This window comes from Daphnia carinata, chromosome 5 (assembly GCF_022539665.2).
Source record: "Daphnia carinata strain CSIRO-1 chromosome 5, CSIRO_AGI_Dcar_HiC_V3, whole genome shotgun sequence".
Classification (NCBI taxonomy): Eukaryota; Metazoa; Arthropoda; class Branchiopoda; order Diplostraca; family Daphniidae; genus Daphnia; species Daphnia carinata.
Window position 1 is genome coordinate 8,349,995 of NC_081335.1, and position 18,179 is coordinate 8,368,173.

General features: G+C 39.9%; 1 protein-coding gene across 1 annotated transcript; it reads left to right on the top strand.

Annotated features, from left to right (window-relative positions):
• Positions 1–1,188: 1,188 nt before the first annotated feature.
• LOC130702978 (ankyrin repeat domain-containing protein SOWAHC-like) lies at positions 1,189–17,212 on the top strand. Its single transcript, XM_057524605.2, has 6 exons — positions 1,189–1,341; positions 2,031–2,716; positions 2,808–2,999; positions 3,094–3,129; positions 3,277–3,378; positions 17,076–17,212. The coding sequence occupies exons 1-6, from the start codon at positions 1,215–1,217 to the stop codon at positions 17,115–17,117; spliced, it is 1,185 nt and encodes a 394-aa protein (XP_057380588.1). The 5' UTR covers positions 1,189–1,214; the 3' UTR covers positions 17,118–17,212.
• The last annotated feature ends 967 nt before the right edge of the window (positions 17,213–18,179 follow it).

Sequence of the window (18,179 nt, forward strand, 5' to 3'; positions counted from 1 at the left end):
TTGGCTGTTGTGATTGAAACCTCGGGGGGTCGACAAAATTATTAGCCTTTATAGTAGTACTATACATGAGATATAAAATACAAAGTGCTGAACATGTTCTCCGGCCTGTTTCTCTTATCTCACGACTTGCAACATACCATATCTTTTATCTTCCACCAGCAGCAAGAATAACGAGAATAAAAAAAAAAAAAAAAAAAAAAAAAATAAAACATGTTGAATTGAAGAAAGGAGGGGGAGAATATGCAAGGGAAAAAAAAAAAAAAAGAATCAACGACGAGAAAATTGTTTGACTTTAATTGCCCTCCCCTCCCTCCTCACCCCCCCCCCCCCTCAAAGAATGGAGTTCCTCCAACAAGAAGAGCCTTACAGCTTGTACATTTAAATGCAGCCAGTATATCTATATTTTCGTGTTGTCTCGCTTGTGTGTGATGTACACATCAAACCCTGCGGCTGTGAAACCATTTGATTCTTACCCACAGATAAGCATTATATATATATATATATATATATATATACGTATATATGTATTATGTAGCCGAGAACTCGGTCCGACATCATCATAATAATATACCCGATCTATCATCTTGCCTTTCTCTCTTTTTCTTTCATTCTTTGGCGAGATGCTGCCGTGCCCACCATCAACAATAACCACCACCAAACCACTTTTTTATGTATCCGTGTAAATCTCGCCTTGTCGAGATGAGCCAACTCCTTTTTTTTTTTGTTTTTTTTTTTCTCTCTCTTTCTTTCGATGCAGGCATAGACTCGGAATTAGACATTGTGTATACATAGATAGATGTGTATAAAAATTCCCTTGATAATGTAACAACCGTGGCTTTTTTTTTTTTTTTTTCTTTTTTTCTTTCCTTGATAGACAAGACCTAAAGTTAGCGGCCTGGCGCGAAAAATTCCCAGCCAGATGCACGAGCTTCTCCCTTTCTCTCGGTCCACTAAGAAATAGAGAAAAAAAAAAAAGCAACAACATTCAAATGACGTATGATGGGTGGATGAAGAAAGGGATGTACACAAAAAAAAAAAAAAAAAAAAAAAAAAATTAATGATGATTTATTGGTGCCAAAACTAGAAATCAGAAAATTTTCATTTGGAATTTTGATTTTCTAAAAAGTGATGTTTAAGACAAATTGGCAACGCCGCAGAGGAAAACCGTTTGTTTTTATCCCAAACGTCAATAGATTAAAAAAAAAAAAAAAAAAATGGCGGCGCCCACAGAGTTTACATTGGAATCTGTTCGTGAATTTATGTTGGAAAGAGGTGGCAAAGTGACCAATCACGAATTGGTGAAACATTTCAAACAGTTCCTGACGGATCCTTACACTAAAGGTAATTTATCAATCAGAGGCTAAACGCCAACTTGTTGCATATGTCTTCACTCGGGTACTGGCAAAAGTTTGGGCGTGACGCTAAACAACTTTCCCTTTCCCTTGGAAATTTGCATGGCCTTGTTGCAAACCTTTACCTTCTATTTTTCTCCAATTGGCACAATTTTTTCTGCATGACTAAGGCTTTTCGTGTTTCATGCTCTGAGCTGGGCCTTGGTGCCACCAACGTTTTCAGCAGCTGAGGCTTCGTCCCTTGCTGAAAGTAGCCCCCAGCCACCACAAAACAGATCGTGTTGAGAGGTGGGAAATTAAAATGAATCGTGAGCAACCTTGCGACCCCAGCAATTGGGATAGGAACTCGAAGACGGGCATGTCGAACTGCCACTGGCAAATTGCACACAAATTGCCATCACGAAATGGAATTAAAAGAGGTGTGGTTCCTGGATGTGTATGTAATCTGTTCCCTGAAAGGCAATGACTGTGACGGAGAGCCCATGCCTGTTTTGGTATCTATTGTCATTTAGCTTTATTTGACATCCGTACCAAATATCGAATGAGAACTGTCCTCTGTGTATCTCTCTCTTTCTTTTTCCCTGCGTGTAAAGTTTTTGCATTTGTTCATCCTATGGTCATGACATTTGATCAAGCAAATCTTTTTTCTTTTTTCGTTTTTTTTCCCCTCTCCAATAGAATATGCTCGGGTGCAGTTCAAGGAGTACGTCAATACGCTGGCCTTGATCCGTCAAGATGATGGCGACAAATACCTCGTATTGAAACCGATATTTTGTCCGTCGGGGTACGCGACAAGCGAAAGGGTCAGGGACGTCGTTGATCCCGTCTCGTCTTCGTACAACGCCGTTGGGCTGCCATTACCGCCGTTGCCAACGCAGCCGCAATACTTATCACACTCACCGCACATTCAACAACAACATTATGGCCAGCCGCCGATGGATGCGGCACCTGCCTTTCGGGCACCACCTCCTTACCGGCCGCCGCCGGAACCGACGCCCTTCCGTCGATCTTCGCTGTCCGGTTCGGATCTGTCGCATTCGCCCGTCAACGTCTTCCCTCCGCCGAAATCGTTGCCTTACAACCACCAGCCTCCCGTCGTCCCGCCGCTTCCATCGCAGAAACAACCGCCGCCCGCCGTCCACCACTTCGTTCGTCAGACGAGCCTGCCGTCGGACGATTTCATTCCGGCCAGCGCGTATTTATCGCCTCAGCAACAGCCGATGCCGGAGCGTTCCGTCTCCATCCAAGATTTCACGTCCGCTTCTCATCACGTCCAGGATTTAACGAGCGGAACGCCGCCTCCGGCCGTGCCGCCGCGCCGCACTAAAAACGCGCGAAGCGACGACAAAGAGAATCATCATCTCGTCAGTTTCTCTATTTGATTTTTGTTTTTGACAATTGTTTTCTAACTTTTCAAAAATCGTGTGCTTTTTTTTTTTTTTTTTTTTTTTTCAGGCCAGCATCGGATCGTCGTGCTCTTCGATCGACGGCCTGAGTGTCGGTGGCAGCGTCGGCGCTTTGAATAATGAAGAGATCAAGATTAGCGTCAAAGAGCGGACGCAGCGTTTCAACAAAATGGCCTCGGAGATCGATCTGGTGCAGAAGAATGGATCGGCCGGCCAGGACCGTCGCGAGAACAAATCCAAGGTTTTCATTTTCGTTTCATTTGGATCTTTTGAAAATGTCATCCATTTTTAACGTTTCACCTTCCGTTTTTTTTTTTGTTTTTTTTGGAATGCAGTCTCGTGATGACGACGATACTTCATCTGTTGGAACGGTAAGTCTTTATTTTTGTTTTTCATTTTTAAAAGAAATTCTTGATCTCTTTTGATGATGATTTAAAGAGTGTGACGTCATCTTTATTAAATTGTTTTGTTTTTTTTTTGTTTTGTTTTTTCATTTGTTGGTTGGCCAATGATGATAGATGGAACCGCGTGCCAAAGAGTGGATGTTGGCCACTGCCCGAGGCGACTATCACGCCATAGCTCGACTGTTGCGTGAGGAACCACGACTCGCCAGGCGCCGGGTAAGTTTGAAACAAAAAAAAAACTAAACTTATCTTTCCTTTTTCTTTTTTCCCCCCTTTTCTTTCTTTTTTATCTTCTGGTAGGATGTTTGATTGTTTTCGATGCATTTTGTCCGATGTCGTATTTTGTTTTGTTCTGTTTTTTTTTTTTCATTTATTTTCGTATCTTTCAATCTCGTCGTTTTTTTTTTTTTCGTTTGTTCCGAACAAACCGGTCCGTTTTTATTTTTTTTCAAATTCACTGGGATTTTTTTTTTGTTGTTGTTGTTGTTGTTGGTTGTTCCGAAGGGAACAAGAAGAGAATGACGTACGTTTGTGTTGACGTTTCTCGACAAGCGTGTCGTCGTCACCGTCAAATTTCGAGCCACTTGATGAGACGACGACGCCCATCACCTCCCCGAAATTTTCCGATATTTTCATGTTCTCTCGTGAATGACGTTGATGAGGGCCGAAGCGCATCAAAAATGTTTGTGTTGACACGTGCCACTTTTCCTCCCATTTCTTTCCCTTCTCTGGTCGCCGTAATGTGGGCCCAGTATCGCGCCACCTTCCGACGGCTGTGATGATGATGATGATGAATGATGTCGACGACGTCAAGCGCAAAACAACGGTTGACACATCTTTTTTTTTCTTTTTTTTTTTTTTTTAAAGAAGAAGAAGAGTGGGGGGGGGGGATGGCTCCGGAAGAATCTCTTCTTACTTTAACACTCGCTAAAAAAAAAAAAAAAAAAGGAATTTTCCCAATTTTTTCGTATTTGTTTCTCACCCCCCCCTCGAAAGCAGTGCGCACATTTTTGTGACCCTTGGAAAATGGGAAGATTTTCGCGTCTCGCCAACGAGGGATGGACGACGACGACGGGCTCTCGCCTTCTTGCCCATATGGCACTTACTCAAAGTGTAGACGTTCAGAGTGCCGGGGCACAAGGTGATGGCATTCCGTTAAAAACAGGCCATGTAGAAAAGGGACACATTAAAGATAAATGGCGACAGTAATCTGATCACGCTTCTTTTTTTTTTCGTGTCTCTCTCTCTTTTTTTTTCTCACTTGAATTTTTTTTTTTTTTGGGGGGGGGGGGGGGGGTATGATGACGCGGAAGTGGCGCCGCGACGTTGACCGCTCGCGTCTTCTCTGCCGAAAACTGCACTTGTTTTAGTTTATTTATTTAATTTTTTTTTTTTTTTTTGAAACAAACTCTTGTTTTTATTTCTTTTCCCGGTGTTTTTGGACCAAAAATGAGTCAACGCGCAACAGATGGCGGAAAAACAGGGGGGGGGGGGAGAGGAAAGGTTTGTTAAGAGAAAGGGCGTGGTGCGGAAGGAAATCAGCTTGCCTTCATATCGTTAGGCAAGTCTATTTCCCCAATCATTACGGCTTACCCTTTTTGCCTTCCGCGTGTGTCGTAAAAGACGATTAGGGGCAGGGAAACATTTTTCGAAAAAAAAAAAAAAAAAAAAAAAAATTCGCAAAAGTTTGAAAAACAAATGGTCACGTGTTATCGTGTCGAGGGACGCCTTGCCCTTAATGACGTGCCTCTTCCTTACGTCCCCCCACCCCCACCCCCAAAAATCGATTGGTTTGCTAGATACTCTCTCTTCATTTGCCCTCTTGGGTCTGTGTGGCTGCATCCATCGCCTCTCTTTTGTTTTTTGTTGTTTTTTTTTTTTGCAACGTCCATTCACGGCCGATGTGCAAGTCGTTTGGTCGTTTTCCATTAGCTTCCTGCCCGTTGAAAAAAAAAAAGAAAGAAAAAAGGCAAGCCACAACGAGAGCAAAGTTTTGTGCCTTTGCCGCTTGTTGTTGTTTGTTCTATTTACTTTGATTAAGACGTAGGGCTGGATGCGTCGACTCTTGCTCGTCCCTCGTTCATCAACCTCCAGAGGGAGTTGCACTTGGCGTTTTTCGTTTTAGTCCGTGTGTCCGTGTGTCCGTGTGTAATTAGTTCGTTAGCCCCCCCCCCCCGACGAACTAAAGGTGAAACTTGTCGTCCATCGGACGCAGATGGGTGGGGGGGGGTTGTTTTTCTCTGTGTGTGCGTGTGTGTGTGTGTGTGTGTGTGTGGAAGGGGGGTGGAGGGAAGGGAGTTGAGTTGCAATCAATGCGCTTTTTGGAAGTGTATCGTAAAGTGAAATCTTAACGACCGTCTACGTTTGTTTTGTTTTTTTTTTCTTCTTCCTCTCCGTTGATGACCTGAAAATGAAGCGAAAAAGAAAGAAAGAAAAAAAAAACAAACTCGTTTGCCACCCAAACCCTTGGATTATCTTTTTTCATCATTTTAACAAAGTAAAGGAAATAATGAAGTGGAACCGTAGGTTCAAAATTGGTTTGTCAGCATTTGCCATTCGCAACAAGAGGAAATTGATGTTCGACGTCGATTTGAATAGTTCTCTTTTATCCATTGAGTCATGTCGATTGTTGCGTAACAGTTGTTCAGCTATCGTACAGCTGCGTGCACTTTTGTTAGTCTTTTTTTTTTTTAAATTTGAAATGTATATTTTGCTCCGCGAAAGGGGAGGTCTCTCCCCCCCCCCCCCCCTTCTCCCAACTGCTCTACACCCGAAAAGAACGTGTTGACAGGTGCGCCGCTTTCTTTTTATTTTGCATACATTCAAATGAATAGATGGCTGTCGCATTTTGTTATATGCCACACAATAGCGCACTGTTTTTTTTTTTTTTTTATACTTTATTTCAACCATAAAGAAAACACCGGGTGTGACGTTTGACAATATGTAAATATTGCGCCTTTTTTTGGGGGGTTTTGTTTTTCTATTATGATAATGCGCTTTGTTGTTGTACGTTACGAACGTCACCCCCCCCCCCCCCTTTTTTTTTTAACGATTTTGATTCTTTCTACACCTCAATCTTGATTTATTGATGAGCATTTCCCTCTTCTTTTTTTTTTGATTGTGTTGCACTGTTTTCTTGCGCGCGCCGAAACAGAAAGGGGTTAGCACTTTGTTGCTCCGCATGCAAATCACAGTTACATTTGAATACGTTTGAGTTTATGTTTTTCCTTTTTCAACAAAAAGAAAGAAACGCCCCTTTTTTTTTGCGTTGAATATTCTAATGTCTTTTAGCGACACAAAACATGAAAAAAAAAAAAAAAACGCGCAGCTGTTTCACTAACATCCCCAGTTGTTTAAATGACGAACATTACCAACTAGCATTTTGAATGTAATTTTTGAATTGAAAAAAAAAAAAAAAAAAAAAACGCGCGAAGGCTTGTGATTCCAATTTGAAAGAGGCTTTTCATTGTCAGACACAACGAGTAGAATAAAACAAAAAAGAAAAAGGTCCAGTTAGAAAAATAAAGAAGCCAAACGAAACTGAATAATGAAGACGAGAAAGAAAAAAAAAAAAAAAAAAAAAGGGCGGAGGAGGAAGGCCAAGTGGCGCCAGCGTTTTATGCATCAGGTCATCGGTTTCTTCATCCTTCAACCCAACCCCCCCTTCCTATCCCCCGTGCTCTCTATTGGAAATGACAGCCTTTTTCTTTCATATAGCCAAAAAAAAAAAAAAACCTTATAGACTTTGCTGTCCGGTCCGTTAAAATGCCTGTACGATATGGCTCGTTTGCTCGAACTAACTTGTATACACCACCCTATATTTCGGTTTGGTGTGTGTATGTACGTATACGTACATAAGAAACTACTACTTGTACTACTACTACTACTACCACCATCGTCATGCGTATAGTTTGTTCGGCGCCGTCGACCTGACACCGTAGGTCTCGGCCAACATGTCACTTGGTTTGTTTTTCGTACCCCCCTCAAGAAAAGGGAGACAGACTTGTAAGAAGGAAAAAGAAAAACGGGGGGGGGGGGAAACATAAGAAATCTTACCACCTTACAGAACTTCAAAAAAAAAAAAAAAGAAAGAAATGTTTGAAACCCCCTGGTGTGTATGTGTGTTTTAAGAGACAGCCCCCCGCTTGTTTCAAGTTGTCTGCTTTAAATTTTTAGACAAGGAGAAAGAAAGAAAAAAAAAAAAGGGCCTACGAGTAGAAATGGGACGATATATCCACCAACTAATTTATTGGAAACACATTTTCTTTCTCTCTCTCTCTCTCTCTCTCTCTCTCTCTCTCGTCCTTTTCTGTTTCTTGTGCTATGCTAACTAAAACATAGTCTGGAGCAAATTGGGGGCCTTTCCATAATGTCCTCCTCCTTCATCGAATGCGCACCCGCTTTTTTTTTTTTTTTTTTTTTTTTTTTTATTTCGGCCGGTGCGTTATAAGAAGAAGCCCCAAAATTGCCTGCCACCTTCTTCTACGTGTATGAATCATATGCATATATATATATATATATATGCAGATTCGAAAAGGGAAGGGGGGGGGTTGTTGACGCGTCGTTAAAACGAAATCCACGTGAAAAGATGTTTTTTTTTTTTTTGTTAAATCTTGGTTACACGCAGAAGAAAGTTACAAGGCAGGATGGCGGTACTGTGTGTGTGTGTGTGTGTGTGTGCGGTTGGTCGATGAATGAAAATTGACGGAGCGCGACGGACGACTTGTCCGACTCCTCCTCCTCTTCTTTTGCTCGTCCGGCGCGCTCGTTTTCTTTCTTTTCTTTTTTATTGTTAAACTACCAAAAAAAAAAAAACAGAAGAAGAAACTGGAAGACATGGCGCTAGCACCAAAACTAGTAGTAGTTATTGGTTTAAGGATCAAACAGAGGGCGGAGGAGGAGGAAACAAAAGATTTTCTTTTTTTTTTTTGAATAGCTAATGAGTCTACCAGGTCGCTATTAACCGCCCCTCCAACTATGTCTAGCAGACTCTGCTATTTTTCTTTTGTCTTTTCTAAGAGATTTGGAATTTTATTTATTTAGCGGCTAAGAGGGGGGGGGGGGGATAGATTAAAAACAAAAGCTGCCTATCTCTGCCACGAAATGAATAAGACTGGTGTTTTTTTTATCTTCTTTTATAATTGCGCGTGTCGTTAGACGTTCATTAACGCTTTTTTTTTTTTCGTTCATTTGGGGGGGGGGATGCTAATCAATTGGAGCCAAAGTGCAACGGACATTTGCCAATCACGCGGGATAGCGCGCGCGCGGCCATTCAATTCTGCCTTTTGCCAGTTGAAACGAAATCGATGGCAACGTGAAAATTGAGTCGTTAGCCAAACGCGTCTTAGATGCACGTTCATCAGCGTCTCTTCCATTTTTTTTTTTTTCTTTTTCTTTTTCGTGAAAACCGGATTGCAAATTATATATATTTTTTTCACCTAATGGAACGAGTTTCATTTCTTATTGCTTGGCTTGTTCGTGAATTCTTGTCTCAAGATTCACATGGCGATTTTGAAAATGGTTCCTCTCGTCAAATGACGAGATTCGAATCTTTGCCGTTCGATTGGTCGTCGTTTTGCGTGTCATCGTCGCTATTTTATTTTATTTTTTTTTTTTTGGGAATTGGCAGAGGAATTTCATTTTGCCACTTTGTATTTCATCGAAGAGGTTCGTTTAAAAAAAAAAGAAATGAAATTCAAGTGAAAAGATTTGAAAATGAAAAAAACAAAAAAAGAACAAAAAAACAAAACAAAACAGGTTGGTGGGATATATGTATGCAGAATGAAGGGGAGTTGTTGAATATGGGTACGGAAAAAAAAAAAAAAAAAAAGATCTGTGGATGGACTTTTGGTGGTTGGTGATGGTGGGCCGATGACTCTTGTGTGTGTGTGTGTGTGTGTGTGGACCTGCCGGAGTGACGGATGGGGCGCCAGACTGGAGCCAACCCCCTCCAACACACACACACACACACACACACAAATACATGGAGAATCCGAGAAGGAAGGACCTTCTCTCATTGCCGAGACAAGAAGTTAAAGGAAATTGTTTTTTGTCTTGTTTTTTAAAGAGAAAACAAACAAAACAAACAAGTGACAATCGACGTGAGATCCCGCAGAATCAATCGATTGCTGGGCGTTGTGTTGTGAATGACGTCATTTGCGTGAATTCAAATACCCATTTTTTTTTGGGGCGGGGGGGGAGGAGGAGGATCCCTGATGAAACTTGCGTGTCTCTTTCTCTCTCTCTCTCTCTCAACTATTGATTGTTAAAATGAAATAGACAAGGGCTAAAACAAGAAAGAAAACGACTGACCCTCTAAAACAAAAGAAAAAGAAAGAAAAGGGCCGTGTTCTTTCTTGCTAAGTGGACAAGGACCATCAACGTCAATATACCGATAAGGTCTCGTCTCTGGCCAGACAGTGTGTTTGTTGTACGTGTCCACTATTTATTTTTATTTTTTATTTTTTTTCCTGGCATTTTTCTATGCGGCTCGGAAAAGTCTCGAAATAACAAGAAAACGTTTTGATTGATTCTCTCTAATCGAGGAAAATGAATGAAGGAATTTCAATCGGTCCGTGTTATTCTTTTCTCCATGATTTCTTATCGCCGTTCTATTTTTTTTTTTTTTTAAATATATTGATCGTTGGTCGAACATGAAAACGAAATTTTAAAAATGGGCAAAAGATTCTATTGGAAAATCAAAGTAAGCGCGCATAGAATAGGAGTCGGAAATTCCGGACTGGGAAAGGGGGGGGGGGTTGTTGTTTTCCAACTTCCGCCGCAGCACTTAACATTGTTTCCCATCCCTTCTAGTATGTGTGTGTCCCCCCCCCCCCCCCCCCCTTTTTTTTTTTCTTTTTCTTGGCCAGTTTGACATGATTCCCCCCCCAAAAAAATGGGTGTATCTTTACATATATAGAGCCCCGGTCAAAAAGAGATGACCAATAAAGACAGTAGGGGGGTCATTTCTCTCTTTTAAATAGTCTCATGTGAGGAAACGTATAGCCCAGCCCTTGTCCCCTTCTTTCTTTTTTTTTTTTTTTACCCTCTCATCTTGAACTCTCTTTCAAATAAAAAGTCTATACACGAAAAACACACAAGTCAATCAGATAAAAAAAAAAAATGGAAAACCAACAGACATGTACAACGGGATAGAGGTGGAAGCGATGGCTGTTGTTTTGTACCCCCGCTACGATATCGCACAGAGGCATTTCGTACGTGCTGCGTGTTATACATTGCGATGGCTTTTTTTGTTTAAAAAAAAAAAAGGGGGATTGGAATGTTTGTTTTTTTTAAATTTAAATTCTATTTGGACGTCCCCGGTGTTATAGCGCACACAGTGAAACTTGTCGTGTTAGAAGAAACGAGGCAAAACCGAAAAAAAAAAAGGGGGGAAAAACAATACGCACGTCGATGGCTATCAGCTGATCCATCATGATCGGCTATGTCGATGGCGGATGTTCGTCATCTTTGTTTTTGGAAGATGTTCTCTTGTTTTTTTGTCTCTTTTTGTTTTGTTTTTCTTTCTGCAATTTCAAAATCTGGCGAACTAAAAAGTGCCACTTGATAAATGCGTTTTCGCGTGCGTGTAGGCAGCATCTCGTCGACATCCTTTCGTTCGATGTCGACGAGTCGGCAAAAGAGTTGAACCTTTTTTTTTTTTTTTTTTTTAATGCACGTCACACAGACACACACATAAAAAGAATAGTACATTACAATGTAATTACAAGTAGATGATGATGAGGGGCGGCTTTCCAATGACACAAAGACCGTTGAATTTCATTCATTTTTTTTTTTTTTTTCGCTGTTGTCGGTATACTTGACATCCGCGCTACGACATCACTAGCATATGAATTATATACATATATATGTATGTATATGCAATTTGCGTATTATAGCGAGAGGTAGGCAATAAATACGCAATCGTATATATATATATATATATATATATACGAGCGACATCGAGTTGAAACAGCAGGGCCGCGCATCCGGCTCAATCCACAACTTGCGAGTTTTTCTTGTTAGTTGCGCCGCGGCGGCGGCGGCAGCGGCGGCGGCGGCGGCATCATAAAATCATATTCGCCTTGTATGTAAACTCCCGCCCGCTGAAAATTTCCCCTTGTGTCTATTTCATGTCCACACTTGTTCTTTCTTTTTTCTTTTTTTTTTTTTGCTTCTCCAGTTGCCATAACAAGTATATAATACGTGTAAAACAAAAACAAAAAAAAAAAAATGAAGGAAAGAAGAACGAAATGAATGAAGGCCCGCCGTCCCATCACGAAAGTATGAAACTAAAGGATAATGTCCGTCTCTGGCAACTCTAAAGGGGACAGGGAGGGCTAATATACCTGTACGTACGAAACACCTAGGTCGTATACTTGTTTACCTATTTTTTCTTTTCAAAAGAAATTGTCAGAGGGGATATCTTCTTATTTCTTTTTCTTTTTTTTTTTTTGAGGGGGGGTTGGGGGTTTATACAACCCTTTCTCCCAACTTGCTGGTATATGGTTGTGTCTCTTTTTGAATTTGAAAATATGATGGTCGGGCGAAAAAAAAAAAAAAAAGAAACAAGGGAGGAAAGGTCGTGAAGGTTATATAGACACACACACATACACATACACACGGAGCTTTTGTTTATTGTCGTGTCAAGTGTTGTCCGAAGTTGTTTGGTTGACTCTTGTACGAGTACTTGTACATACAACCGTGGCTACTGCGTGTTTTTTTTTTGTTTTTGTTTTTTTTTTTGTTTTTTTAGGGAGAGAGATAGAGAAGCGTCTTTTCTTGCTTGTTATTTATGATATTAGTTGTGTGTGTGTCTATGTGTAATAATATGGACAAGAAGGGGTGGGAGAAAAGGGGATCGTTTGCCATGTTTTGCATCACATGACTGTCCTTCCATCCATTGTCCATCTAGCACGTATGGCAGGGAGGACAAGTCCTCCGGATATTGTCCTCCTCATTAGTTTCTGCCTCTTGTCTCTCTCTCTCTCTCACTTTATATGTATATGTGTACAGTCCTTGTGCTTAATTGCAGTAATAGAAGCGCGCAGAACACGAAACAGGGAAAAGGAAGGAGGTCGTAAACGATGTGTTCCGCTTGCCAGTCGGCGCTTCTTTTCTAGTTTTGCGTTCTGAAATTCTTGTTGCTCTTTGAATGATTTCCACATTTTCAAATGACGTATCCCGAAACTTAAGAAATTTCATTTTTTTTTTTTTTTGTTTTCAAAACAAGAGTTTTTTTTTTTGTTTTTTTTTCCCTTATCGGAGACATCCGCACAAGAGGGACGCATCCATCGAGTACAACCCCCCCCCCCCCCCAAAAAAAAAAAAAAAGAGATCTACGACAAAAAATCGAGAATAAAAAAAAAAAAAAAAAAGAAAAGGGGGGGGGGGAGAAAATAAAAAAAAAAAAGGTTCTTTAAAAAGGAGAGAGAGAGTCTATAAGAAAACCAAAGTTGAGTGTGTTGTGTGTGTAGGCTCAAGTCATTTGTTCGTCTGCTGATAAGCAACTGTCACCCGAGTTTGGCGCCGCCACTTGTCTCTCACAGTCTCCGGCTTCTTTCGTGGGCCTCTTCTCCTTTTTTTTTTTTTTATTATTATTTGATTTTTTTTTTTTTCCCAATATGCGTTTTTTTTTTGTTTTGTTTTAAGTATATAGGAAGTCTTTTTTTTTTTTTTTTTAAAGAAGAAGATCGGAAAACAAGGAAAAAAAAAGAAAGAAAGAAAAGGAAAGACGGAAAGAGGAAGGTTTTATCGGTTTTCTACGCCGTTTGTTTTCGTAGACCAAACCAGAAATATGACAAATAAAACAATCAATTTCGTTTCGAACGTAAACGTATCGCGACGTGTATCGGTTCATTATCATCCCCCCCCCTCCCCTTGCTTTTGTAATCCATCACAAGAAAATCAACTGGGGTTTGTTATTTTTCTTTAACGTCGTTCATTTCGAGTTTTTCCACCCTTCAAAAAATGAGAATGAACAAGAAAAAAAACAAAACAAAAAAAAAAGAGTACTCATTATTACCCTCTTATCCATTAAATAGAATGGAATTCAATTCGAATGCCAAAGAAAAAAACAAAACAAAAGGAAATTACCTGATTTTTTTTTTTTTTTTTTTGGAGGGGATTTATTAATTTTTTTTTTTTAATTCTTAATTCTTGCGGTATGTTATGCGTCTTCTGCTGTTCAGGTTGTAAATAATCAGAAGCTTTTGTTATATCGGTGGCCGATTCAGCTTTCGGCCCGTCCCACTTCATCACTATGCAACACTTGAAAAATAGGCCTTTCCCCTTATTTCAATATTCATTTCAATCTCTTCATTTTTTTTTTTTCTTTTCTTTTTTTTAACCAAACCAAACGAAAGCGATTTTCTCCAGTTTGGGCACCGTGTTTGCTTTCTTCTTCTTCTTCTTCTACTATTTTCTCGACGAATATTTAAATGCGCCATAATGTTTTCGGGTTGTGGGAATTCCCGGGCCCGCACTCGGAACGGCTCGTAAATCGTCATTTCACTTTGCCATTTGAAATCGGCGGCCGTGTACCGCCTTATCTTCCACCCTCTTTTCTTCTCTTTTCTTTTTTAACGTGTATATAATCATTCCGAAGCGAACGGCCCAAAGTTGGCCAGTATAGAAAGAAACACCTAACCATGTCCGAAAATCGCTTTCTTAGCCCCGCATTTGTTTGTTTTCTTCCTTTTTTTTTTTCTTTTTTTTTTATATAGACTTTTGTGCTAAGAGTCTATACGCCGGCTATTTAAAAGAAATACGATCTGTGGGTTTATTTCTCTTTTGTTTTTTTTTTTCTTTTTCTTTCGGGTTGTGTGTATATAAACACACACACACACAGAGAGAGAGAGAGAAGACGCTCTTGTGTGTTTTGTTCAAATAAGATCCTATCTTACAATCTATTGTAGTCCCAAACCAACAGAGAGAAACGGCGAAAGGAGGGTCAAGCCGGCGCAAATGATCGGCTAAGTACCTCGCTCGTCTCCTTTTTTTTTTTTTTTTTTTTCCTTCTTTTATAGCATCACCAGCCTCCTCTTAAACGATGGGATCATCATCAATTTTTCAAGACAAAAAAAAAAAAAAAAGAAGGAAAAAGGAAAAAGAAGGTCCAAATAGAAACACAAAAGACTTGGTCAGTCAGTCGTTTAATAGAAGCTGAAGATAAATAGAACCAAAAAAAAAAAATAAAATAAATAAAAGAAGAAGAAGGATTGTTCGATTATTAGGGGCAATGAGACAGGCGCCACACATTGAAACGTGCATTGGCCTATTCCGTCTGATTTGGTTGGGGGTTCTTCTTCTATTCTATGAAAACAATGAGCGTAGAAAAGGTACATCAACAGAGAAATGAGACGGAGAAAAAAAAAAAAAAAAAAAGGGGGGGGGGGGTGATTTATAATGAGCGCAAATGAGCGTCTCTTTTCTTTTTTTTTTTTTTGTTGAAATGCCTTTTGTTTTGTGCAGCCACGTTTGACCATTTGGATGTGTGATCCGGTTTCCGGTTCTTTTCGTGCCGCTTTCAATGCCCTCACTTTCGGCCTCGGTGTATTTCGCCCACTCTTTTTTTTTTTTCTACTTGAACTTAAACGGCTGAGTAATGTTTGAAAAAAAAAAAAAAAGGGCAGCAAATATGCAAATGGTCTATTGGTTTTTTCTCTCCTATTCACACACTTGCACACACACACACACAGAGAGAGAAAAAGGGGTTGTATAGGTGGAAAAATGCCGAAGAAAGGAAGTTCTCCGCCTTCTATTTGCTTCCACTAGATCATATATTATTCATGTCTCCTTCTTTTTTTTCTTTTTTTTTTTCTTTGTATTGTGTAGTCCTTTATTTGAAACCGAAGGGCCTATATATAGGTCTATATAGTCTGTGCCTGTGCCTTATCCCACACTATTTATCTCTATTGCTCCGTGTACGCAAATGAGGCATTGATTTGAAAAGGACGTTTCATTCTCTTCGGCGCCATAAGAGTTCAACTTGCTCCCGAGTCTCTCCGCAACAAAGTGAAATGGTCGGCGTTAAAAACCTCATTTTTTGTTTTTGTTTTTTAAATGACGTCCGATAATCACAGACTTTGTGTCTTCGTTTAGCGTCCCCCCCCCCCCTCCTTAAAAGAAAACCCACCCATTTTTCTACGTTAAATAAAAAGGATAAAAGGGGAAGGGCATGAATGAGGAAGGAAACATTTTTCACTTTTTATTGGGGCTCAATTTTCGAAAATAGGCCTACACCCGTCGGTGACTTAAGGGAGAAAAATAGAATTAAAAAAAAAAAAAAAAGAATAGTGTTGATGGGTTTGAACGATACCGCTCAAGCCCTTCCCTATTTTTTTTCGGGGGCTTTTCGCCCCCTCCATTTTTATGATGATGATGATTATATAGGCCTATTATAATCATGCTGGATATTTATACACTTGATGTGTGTCTCTGTGTATGTACGGATACAGTTTCATTTAAACTCTCTCCCCCCCCCCCCACATACAACGTACACCTACATTATTCTCTCTCTAATTCTTTTATCCTTTTAGCGTCGATCACCACCCCATTTTTTTTTTTTCAGGCCTTTTTTTGTTGAATAGCCTCTTTTCACTCTCCCCCCCCCCTCCCCCCACAAACTATTTTCTCCCATTTCTTTTTTTATATTACGATTAGGCCCCCCCCCCCCCCCCCAAACAAAGCCGCATCCCCTCTTTCGTCTTTTTATTTGATATGTAGATGGTATATAATACAAGAGTCTAAGAGAGAGAGAGAGAGAGTACAATTTTATAGTGGTCGGATGTTTATGATGCACTTTTCGTTAGGGGCCGGCGTATATTCCTGCTGTTGCGCGACACATTTCGCGTCCGTTTCATTTTCCGACTTAGAGATGACAACCCTTTATATATATACGTCTCTCTGGTATACACGTGCAATTCAGCTGTTTTTCGTTGTTGCCCCTTCGACTAGACATCCAATAGAAAAAGCTTTAAGACTGTAAAGAAATGAAGTGAATAGATCTGTTTTTGGAAGCCGCCGAATAGAATGGAAAATGGTCGTACATATATAATTGAGTTTATATATACACAGTCTGTTTGCGCGTCCGTGTGTGTGTGTGTCGCTCTAATCTGTCTGCACGGCAAACCCCGCCCATGCGCTGCACGCTCGACGATGATCACGGGTTATATGTCCTTTACTCTCTCTCCGTCCCTGTGTATGTGTGTGTATATAAAAACAGGACAAGAGTGGCCACATAGTATTAAACAATATTATAGATAATATACTCTATATGGTTATCTCTCTCTCTTTCTCTCTCTATTGGGTCAGACAAAAGGTATGACTTGTTTCCCTCTTCTTCTTCTTTTCTTTTTTTTTTTTTTTTTTGCGGCCGTATAATAATGTGAGCGCAATCCACGCAATAAAATATGTCGTTTGCGTGAAGGCGAAAGGACTCGGAAGGAAAAAAAAAATAGAGGGCGGGGAACAGATAGCGGGAGAGAGAAAAAATATATATATATATTTGAAAAATACTCTCCCTCCGCCCTTTGTTTGTGTGTAACATTGTTGTTATATGCAAGTGAAGACAAAAAGAAATTGTGCTTGTGTACATGTTTTTTTGTTTGTTTTTTTTTTTATCATCGGTCGTCGTGTGGCTTTCAGGCCGATTGAATTGTCATGGCCGTGAGCGGGGTTGGCTGACGAATGGCCCCTTTATCCATTTGCTTAGACGCATTTCCAGTGTTAGTTCATAGTATTAACTCCGACCGTGATGTACATCATTTTTTTTTTTTGTTATCTTTGTAGTCATTCACTTTAATGTTTCCATTACATCAATATGAAATTCAATATTAACTCAAGTTTATCATTTTTTTTTTTTTCTATGTTACATTGGCATGCGCTGATTGTCCGGCCGTCCCGACATCCAGGATTTCGTAACGGTAAGTTTTCGTCTTCGTGCCATTTTTTAAAATTCATTTAAAGTAGTTCCTATTCATTTTTTTTTTTTTTTTTTTAAACATCCGTTCGTTAACTCCTAATCACCGTCAACCTAAAAAGTATAGCTGCGCCATTTTGCCGTCACACATTTTCAAAACGATGAACGTCTACTAACGTTGGAGTCATCAACAGTAGGGAAAACGAGCTGATTAAGAACGGCCAAGAGCTACCGTCTGCCTTTTTTTTTTTTTTTTAATCCTATCGTTGAAAAAAAAAAAAAGAGTTTGGTAAAATATGACTCGTTTTGTGTATCGACTGCTGATTTACGAGTTACAAGAAGACAGGGGCTCTTATGTATCGTCCCCCCCCCCCATCGTTTTTTTTTTTTTTCCACCTCGAAGAGTGGACCTCCACTGTGTCCAGCAGCTTCCAACCTAGTAGGCAACGTGTAATGCGTCTGTTGTTACACGTCTACATTTATTTATTTATTTTTTTTTTTTTTTTTTTTGGTTGTTGTTGTAACGTTGCATACAGTTAGGCGTATCTAGTGTATCATGTTTATGTTATTGCCACGAAAAGGGAAAAATGAGCCCCTCGTAAGAAATCATCATAACTTTGTAACGCACCGGAGCAAAAGCCTCAAATAGAAGAAGCCAAGCGTAGTCAAATAAATTAGTCAAGACGAAGAAGAAGAAAAAGTATTGAAAATTAAACCGCTATTCATTCGCGGCCAAATGGGCGGCTAATGACTGACACGACACACGTCGTTGAGTGCGCGAGCTACTACTCATTTCGTTACTCCTCTTCTTCTTCTTCTTTCTTTCTTTTTTTTTTTTTAGAAACATATCCCACTGTGTAAGAGTGTGTGCGTGCGCGTGAGAGTTTTGAACGAGGATAAAACTTCCAGTCCGTTTTCTCTTCTTTCCATCTCCACGCACGGCTTCTCACATTCATCCCTCCCTCTCCTTTTATTATTATTATTATTATTATTATGATTTAAAAAAAAAAAAAAAAAAATGTAATATCTTTTTTTTTTTAATTACTTGCTTTGTGTGTCCTCCGGTGGCTTCTACTCGCGATTTTATGAACGATAT